The 9,642-nt window shown below is 33.6% G+C and overlaps 1 protein-coding gene across 2 annotated transcripts; it reads left to right on the forward strand.

The window, feature by feature from the left end:
- Positions 1-260: 260 nt before the first annotated feature.
- Positions 261-8,755, forward strand: LOC148276802 (uncharacterized). Of its 2 annotated transcripts, none has more exons than XM_088233739.1 (4): positions 261-1,311; positions 1,746-1,947; positions 4,622-4,867; positions 7,481-8,755. In XM_088233739.1, the coding sequence occupies exons 1-4, from the start codon at positions 428-430 to the stop codon at positions 7,646-7,648; spliced, it is 1,500 nt and encodes a 499-aa protein (XP_088089865.1). In that variant the 5' UTR covers positions 261-427; the 3' UTR covers positions 7,649-8,755. The 2 variants fall into 2 exon arrangements, with proteins under 2 accessions (XP_088089865.1, XP_088089866.1); XM_088233740.1 differs by lacking the exon at positions 7,481-8,755 and adding an exon at positions 3,449-4,431 and having other exon boundaries at positions 267-1,311.
- Positions 8,756-9,642: the final 887 nt, after the last annotated feature.

The following is a 9,642-nucleotide window of genomic DNA, read 5'->3' on the forward strand; positions in this document are numbered from 1 at the left end:
AATGTTGTAATTTTTACCGCACGTTAGAAAACATTTTTTGTATCCAATTTCCCATAGGGCTGAAGTTCCTCATTAAACTAAGAATCAGGCAAAATGAACATAATTATTTTTATCATTTAGCAATAGCATTAATTTAATGTGTTGTGCTATTTTAGCCTTTACTTAAAGAGATTTTTAAAAATTACTTCTGCGGAATGGATAATGGATGAATAAAATATCCCCTCTATAGTATCTATGGATACATTTTTGACGTTTGCCTAGTTTGACGTTTGAGCAGTTTGGTTCCGTTTAGTTTGTTTTAGTTGTTAAGTTATAATCAATTTGTTGATCGGAGGCAGTCTTTCGTTCCTGTTGAAACTTATGAATGAGTCGTATTTATTTTCTTTTTGGAAATGATTTAAAGTAACACAATAATATATTGTTTACAATGGATATCATAGATATATCTAACTTTAGTGATATATGCCGAGTTTGTCTCCAAAGAGGAACACTTCATTCAATATTTAATTATTCAAATAATTTAAATTCTGACGACGTGCACGATCTCTCAAAAAAAATTGTTATATGTGCTGATATAACAGTGGGTAGCGGGGACGGACTACCTAGCAATATCTGCAAACAATGTGTTCATAACCTAATGACTGCCTACCAATTTAAAATTTCCAGTGAAAGCAGCGATAGGACACTAAGGAATATTTTAAAGTCACAAGAGAAATATATTTCACCAAAAACTTCTAAATCCAAAATAACCAAAAGGACTTGTAATTTAAAACCCGATATAACTTCGGTAAAACGCAATAGAGTTATATGTAAAACTAATGAAAAACACGAAAAAAAAACGTCTTTAAGTAAATTTAAAAAAAAAACATTAGTTACTTCCAAAATAGTTTCTGATAAAAACAGCGACAAAAAAGACGAATGTAAAGATGCTTGTATAACGTTTAAATCTAGGAACAATAATCCTCTACCTGGCGATGAAAAGAGTTTAATGGACGCATTTCAAGATAATATTTCTGATTCTGACACTGAAGAAAATGGTAAATGCTCATTAAATGACAGTAGTTTAAAAACAGATGAATTTGATGTAAGAGCAAATTTCTTAGATGATTATTATGGGTGTCTTGAATGTAAAAAACAGTTTCCTAATAAACTAGTCCTACATAAACATATGTCTGAAGAGCACGGAAGTCACCTAAAGAAAACATATAAATGTTACGGTTGTGATATAATGTTTGCCACGAAGTACCGGCGTTCAGAACATGAACAGAAGAATTGTCCTAAAATGCCCCCCGGTAGCAAATATCATTGCAGGTAAAGGAGTATAAAATTATAATTGTATGCAAAATGTTAAAATATTAATAGATTTAGTTTTTCTACTGACATTTCTTGGTGGAGTTGCATTTTAATTATAATGATGAAAATACATATTCAGTTTAATTCCTCATTTATTTTAAATTTTCACCAATGACCGTGTTTTGTCCTGACTGACATCAGACTGGTGAGAGACTACAAATTTGTATGTTATACAAGTGCAAGCATGGCTAGAGCCCGCATTCGAAGAACTACCAACAAGCGGTCCCTATTATAATTTTTATAGAATTCAAATACAAACATTAAATTCAAGTGCGTTTTAATTAAAAAACTTCATAAAATTATGTATTTTACACCTGTTTTTATTATATACATTCAACTAATATTAAAATTCATATAATTATTACATTGTGTGTTTCAAATGTTTATTACAGAGACTGCAAAACTATTTGGGAAACCCGCAAAGATTTCGATGTACACATTCGCAGACATCGGCCTAATATGGCAACTCCTAAAGCCAATACTTTAGAGTTGGGTCCTCTGTTCCCGTGTCCACACTGTCCTAAAACTCTAGCAACACAAGGATCCTTGTATACGCATGTTCAAAACCATAGCAAAGAAGATTTTGTCTGTGAGGTAATAAGTAAAAGAATTTCAATTTATTTTATTTTAAACAGGTGACAATGTTTTTGAGAAGGAAACATAGAAGTCTAGGTATTCTTGGGGTCTTATGAGTTATCATTAGCAGGTTTAAGTGACCACTTTACATGATTTGTTTCTCTATGTACTCTATGGATGAAGAATACAGATCTGTGTGTGAATTAAAACCAAAACCCTGGATGAATGCTTTTGACCCGATGGGTGGTCTCAGGTAAAAATCCTGACTAAGGAAATCGGGTGGAGATAAGTCTACCTCGTTGCACAGTGATTGAAGTGTTCGCTTACCATTCTTGAGGTCCTGGGTTGGATTCCTGGCAGGGTGGATATGAAATATTGATTTTAAAGGTTTTTTGAAGTGTAATATTTCATTCCTTTTGGACTGGCATCTAAAGCGTAAGACTGATCACCTTACGACCTTACGTTCATGTAAAGGATGATCGAACCACGCTGCATTTGGTTTTCTAATGCAGTGTTCTATGCACCTCAGGTTGTGGAAAGGGGGCTGATGATGATTACATGCTGTATTACATTCACCATTCTACCTGTGTTTGAAGATCCATACATCTTTACTTTTTCCATCTGTTGAATTTTTTCCAAGTAAAAGAGATGAATTATTTTTTGATGTGGGTGAGATTTATTAAAATATTTAACTTATTGGGAAACTCGTTACTTTTAAATTCTACCATGGTCAATCAATTTAAAAACCACTTGGATAACTTATTAAAGAGAGTACAACAAAACAAATCATTGGGTTTCTGGCACAAGTTGGTATCTAACATTTCACTAGTTGTCAGATATTACACTTTGAATGTTAAAAACTCATCCCAAATAAAAAATTCAAACAAAACCCAAGTCGAATATTATAAAACCCTTTTTTGTATTTATAAAATACGAAATATTCATATTTACTTTTTAAATAAAGATTATTTGATGCCAGTTATGAAGAGATCTCACTTTTCGAAAATTTATAGTTACCAACTTATGCCAGAAACCTGACGAAATTATGTGTACTAGATGTCGTTACCCTAACTTGTAAAACCCGTACATCCACAAATGGGCAAAAATGATATTTTGGCGTTTTCTGTTAGGACTTCGAATTATCTATATGTGTGCAAAACTTGTATTTCCCTACAGTGTTGCATTGTTTTTTTAATTCCCTACAATTTGCTACAGAAATAAAAACTGTTTTTACTCTGCCTTGAAAAAAAATAAGTTTGGGATTTACGAGTTTTACAAGTTAGGCCGTCGATATACATTCTGTCAAAATAATACCGGGATTGAGTAATTTAAAGGACTGCGTAAATGTTTTTTTTGTTAAGTTGGCACAACTGTACTCTACATTGACACTAAGTTTGCGCATGATTTGTCATTTAGTTTGTTGTCAGCAGTCAAAACATTAGTTGTACTCAAGCACGTGTTGAAGAAAAATAATGGACAAAGATTTGTCTTAAATTTTGTGTTACAAACGAAATTTCAGGTTCAGACGCGTTGAAAATGTTTGCAAAAAGCCTACAGTGACTCTACTATATCCAGAACAAGAGCATTTGAATGGTACAAAGCATTCAAAGAGGGTCGGGAAGTGGTTGAAGACTCGCCTCATCCTGGACGTCCTTTAATGTGAAACTGAAGAAAACATCGACCAAATGAAGAAATTATTAAAATTTATTTCAATAGAGAAGGAAAACATTTTCAAGAAGGGAATATGGAAGTCTAGGCATTTACAGGGCTTATGACCTGTCATTGGCTGGTTTAAGTGGCCACCTAGGGAGGAAATCCAGCCAGTCTGCAAGCATTTGGACATACTCAAACATTGTTGAAGAAATTATTGCTTGAAAATCGTCATTATAGCTTGAAAGAGATCGGTTTGAATGATTTTGGTTGATTTTTTGGGCATGAGTCGCGTCACAGCGCAGCTTGTTCCAAAAGTGTTGAATTTTTTCAAATATGGCAATGAACTCAATTGGCTGAGGTAAATAAAGGTCATGGTCACTGCTATCTTCAATATTTGTGGTATTGTTCACTCGGAACTTTGTCCTGACGGCCAAACATTGTTAAACAACATTATTTGAGCGTTATGAGACATTTGAGAGAGAAAAAGACCAGATTTGTGGAAAAACAATGCTTGGATTTTGCACCACGATAATGCACTGTCTCATAAAGACATCATTGCGAATTATCGAATGACCCCCGTATTCTCCCTGTGACTTTTTTCTGTTCCTCAAACTTAAATTGCTGCTTCGTGGAACTCATTTTGACTCGATTGAAGACACAAAACAAAATTCGCAAAGGGAACTCATGGCAATGCAGGAGTATGCCTACAAAAAGTGCATGGATGACTGGATTGTTCATTGGAAAAAAATGTATCGCTTCAGAAGGAGCCTATTTTGAGGGATATTCAATAAATTTGGATTGATTTGTTGTTGTTTTTATGACTCAGTCCTGGTATTTATTTAACAGAATGTAAGTTTAATGTCAAGTTGTTTTTTTACTTTTTTCATGCCAGCAATTTAGGTCCATTTTGACCATTATTTAATGTCAAACTTGAAGAATAAATTTTTGGTGTATATTTTCAAAACTTTGAACTTTAATGATTCTAAAATTTTGTAACAATTTTTTGGTTAAATGTTTCGTGGTTTATTTTTTTCAACAGATTTGTGGAAAATGTTTCAAAACTCGCATCCGGCTAATGTGTCACATAAGGCTGCACCAGAACCACAAGGCCTTCAGTTGCAAGGAATGCGATTTTAAGACATCCACTCGTAACTCTCTCCTTCTTCACATACGTAAACACTCTGGAGAGAGACCGTACTCCTGCGAGGTTTGTGGGAAGCTAACGGCTACCAAAAGTAATCTTAATTCCCACCGTAAAAGACACATGGGAGTGAAAAATTTCAAAGTGAGCACATACTTGATATATATTTGTAATTCATTCAGCTGACTCATTCATAACAGATTCTTGAGTCTACAGAAAGTTGAAGAAGAAGACTTACAAGATTACAAGGCACTATGTGTGGAGATTGTAATCCATTTAGTCTATGTTTACTGCATATACTGGGTGTTCTTTAAACCCCGTCACATCCGAAACCACAATGATCAGTATGGGCAAGAAGACATATTAGCACATTAAAAAAATTTATTTAGAACGAAGAAATTTAAACAAAATAAAATATTCGAAAAAACAAATGGTTGCTTACTTCTGTAGGGGAGAAGCGAGGGGGGCAGGGCCGCGCTTTTGACTGTGTATCAGACTCCCCCTCCCCCTCCTCGTTTCTCCCCTGCAGAAGTAAGCAACCATTTGTTTATTTTAATATTTCGTTTTTGTAAATTTCATTCGTTCTAAAAAGTTATTTTGATGTGCCACTATGTCTTCTTGCTCATACTGATCATCGTGGTTTCGGATGTGATAGGGTTTAAAGAACACCTTGTATAGTCATGATCGAAAAATGCGACATTGAATTTCTTTTATATTTGATCTTGAAAAGGTATTATAAAGGATTTATAATCCAGGTTTGAAAAAAAATATATTAACATTTAACCTCAATATCAAAGGATGTGCTTATATACTTATCAAGTTGTGACCCAATTACAGCACAGAATACTCAAACTTGAGAAACATCACATTTATTTTTTTGTGTTCTCATCGGGAATCGAACCCGGAGCCTTCTTAGCTTACACCACGGAGGCCATAGTTATGTTATGCATATATAATTGTTATGTTTTTTGTTATTTATCTTTTACTAATGAATATTTGTGTTCACAACATAAAAAAAATATCTGTGTCGAGGTGGATAAAGAATACAGTTCTGTGTATGAAACAGAACCAGAACTCTGAACAAGTGTTTTCGACTCGGTGACTGCTCTTAGGTAAAAGTCCTGAATATGGAATCCAAGTGGAGATAAGTCTGCCTCAATATAAAGTGATTGGCCCATTCGCCTACCATTCTTGAGGTCATGGGTTTAATTCCTGACAGGGTAAATGTGAAATATTGATTTCAAAGGTTGTTTAAACTGCAATATTATTCTTGGACTGCCATCTGAAGCAGAAGACTGATCCTACCTTCTTGTAACAAATGAGCGAAATACACCACATTTGGTTTACCAATGCAGTTCCCTATGCACCATAGGTGCAAAAAAGGGAATGATAATGGTGTTTGTATGTGTTTTCTACTCGTGTAAAAAAAGTCTAGTATTCAATAAAAAATTTGGTAGAATTGTAATATTTCCATCCATAGTTTGGTAAGTCTTTTAGCTTACATTAAAAAAATATGTAGACCTAAATGCATTTTAGGACCTTTATACATTTTTTAATTTAAAAAGAGATATATAAATTTGTATTTTTTTTTTATCAAAATTATAAGATTTATAAATTTAATTACTCTGATAAATATTTTGTAACATGGCAATATTAGTACCAAAGAAGGGGATGAATTGACAGCCAGTTGGGTGATTGATGCCTGCCCACTGACATATTAATACACATAGACATGCCCTGAGCCCTCAAAAATGATGACACCTAACTCATGCCCAAACGCTCAGTCATGTCCAACGGGTATTTAGTTGTTCTGCCACCGCCAGCCAGGCATGACGTTTAGAATCGAAACCAAAATGCCCGTTTGTGTCATAAAACCTTTCGGATAAATATTGTAAAAAGGATTGTGTAACTTTTCATTGGTAAATATTTGTTCATGAATGATTAACAAAACTTAAAACAATTCATATTAAAATATAAATATTCTTTTTTGTAAACGTCAAACTACGCCTGGCGGCGCAATTGCGAAGCTCTTCTTACTTACAGAGCTGCACAGATAGGAATGCGTTTTTAAAATATAATTAAAGGTGAGTTAATATTATTTTTGCATTCCGCAAAATCCAGTGAAAAGAAATAAATGGGTCGAAATTGTAAAGAATTTAAGAAAATAATCTGATTGGGATCCATCAAAAGTGAATGTTGATTGTTAATGTTATAATACAATTTTTTTTACATGCCAAAAATGGGTATCCTCAAATTCAAAAGTATATGCATGCTCATTGAATGTAGCCCTGGTTTAAATAAACAAACTCAGTAACTACGGGTATGTTTTCGTGTCACTACTCTAAAAAATATTTTACTCCATAGCGTGTCTATGTATTAAGATGTCAATGTGTCTGCCATATTGCCTGGAACCGAATCCAGGAAACCGGCTATTGGCGGACTTCACTTCCTTCCTGGATCGAAGCAATGGTGGACTGTAATTTGAATTGTATCACTACGTTTTGAGTTTGCCAATAAACTAAATTTGTAACATAACCTCAAGTCTTTTGATTGCAACAATGTGACGTTTTACAATTATAATAATTTATATGACGAATGCATCATCCACTTGTCTATTTTTCCTTTGTTATCTTGAGTACCTATTAAGAATATTGCAAATAGCATATCCCGGGTCTGTAGAAATGAGGTGCATCCTGTGTGATTTTATGAACTATTTGGAGGAAATGTTCACTTTTAACCGTGATTTATTTATTTCAGTGTGATATTTGTGGTAAATGTTACGTTGACAAACCTCCATTAGAAGAACACATAATGGCTGTGCATGCGGGACTCCGCCCCCATGGCTGTGAGCATTGTGGAGCAACATATACTCGCAAAACAGGACTAAGAAGACACATTAAAAAAAGACATCCAAAAGGAAGTTGAGCTTCCAAACGACTTGTTCTCAAAAATCAGCTTATGACACAAGTATATACATTATGTAATTTTATTGCTAAAATTATGCAGAAATTGTACTTTTTTGTTTGAAATCATTGAGGTATATAACTAGAGTAAACATAAGCGTTCAAAATATGTTCCCCCAACCTGCGGCCAATTAGTCTATGTTTGATAGAACGGACTTTAGTCTGTTGCAAGCGTTTACCAGCTACTTTTCTCCTCGAAATGATTAAAATGCCTATATGTACACTAAGATACTGCACAAATCGATTTGGAAAAGCAATGGTATAACCTTTCACCGGCAAGTAATGTTTTTATCTCAATCAATACTTGTTTAAAATAGCTATTTTAATGTCAAATAACATCTTATTAATATGTTACAATCCGTGAGTTATCTCTTGTCTCCGTCCTGCTCAGTTAGTCGGGCGTAAAGCAAAATGACAAACAAAGGTGACGCATATGCGGAAGGGAGCGACATACTGAATAGAACTTACAGTAGATCGATGTAAACAGTCCATACTTTTTACTGTACTACTTGTTTTGCTTGTCAAAGTCGACATGACGATAATTGCTATCTCCACTGGTCAATCCCTGTCCTTTAGGGACGACTTTTTAGCTTGGATTTGTATGGAGTGTTATCTCCATATATTATATCTCATCGTTTCAAATAGTGTAAATTTGTTTTCACCGCCATTCCTTTATCCGCTCATGGTGCATAGGGCACTTCATTGGTACACCAATCGCAGCGAATCTCATAAATTTATTGTTACATGAAGGCCAGGTGACCAGTTTCGGTGTCAGTCCAGGGACAGTAAAATATTGCAATGTAAAACGCCCATTTAAGTAAATATTTTATGATTAAGATAAAATTATCGATAAAACTTCTTGGTTTATTTTATTTTATTAGTGTACACGACACAAATGCCCTCTATAAACATAAATACATTAAACATAACAGTGTTCATATAAGTTATTGATTTAAAAATACTTGATTCACTTCCACTTATTTGTTTGACCAATTAGCGCTTTCACCCTCTAATGGGCATCTTCAGACCGGTCTTTAAATTAATAACTTATATGTAAACTAGCGGACCCGACAGACGTTGTCCTGTCCGAACGTTGGTTTGCCTGCTATTACCTTGGAATAAGACTTCATTGATAAATAGGTACCTAGGTACTTGTTAATGATTGAATTCCAAAACTAAAAATTATGAATATTCAAATATTGAATTTTGGTAGGTATCTAGGTACTTGTTTGCGGTTGAATTCCAAAACATAAAATAATTCATTTTCAAATATATGTTTTTTTTTGCAAATTAATGTGAAACTCAGCTCTTCTCACCTGTCTATTGTTTGTGACTATATTGTTATTTGTGTTGTTATTATGTTTATTGTTAATGTCACTTGTTTTTGGCCAAGGTTTCCATGTTTTGGAAGAAGGCCCTTATAAATGAAAAAAAACGGGGTGCACTTTATTTATGAATGCGATTTCCAAAAATGTATTGAGTGTCAGTTTATAATATTTAAGTATTACCAAAAATCCAATAAAAAGAAATAAATGGGAAGAAATGATAAGGAACTTTGGGATAGAATCTAATTAAGATCCACAAAAAACAAATGCTGTTTGTTAACATTCAAATTCAAACTTCTTTTTATATTAAAAAAAATAACATCTTCCCAATTTTTTAGCATATGCATTCTCCTCGAATGCAACCCCGGTAGATCAACGAATAAAATATTTATGCTCCTAACTTCTTTATTACATATTCGATTAAAGATTTTAATATCTATGAAAGATACGCAGCGCAAAGATCTACATTTCTTTAAAAAACGCATGTAAATCGGTTAAGCCGTTTAGGATAAGTTCAGTGACATCAAACGTACAGAGGAATTTTATATATAAATATATAAGTTATTACATCATTACAATGGAATTCCACCAAAAATTGTCAATAAATAATTTGAATCAAATAACAGTGCTC

The sequence above is a fragment of the Micrasema longulum genome, unplaced genomic scaffold (assembly GCF_059751315.1).
Source record: "Micrasema longulum isolate JH-2025_06_02 unplaced genomic scaffold, ASM5975131v1 h1tg001144l, whole genome shotgun sequence".
Classification (NCBI taxonomy): Eukaryota; Metazoa; Arthropoda; class Insecta; order Trichoptera; family Brachycentridae; genus Micrasema; species Micrasema longulum.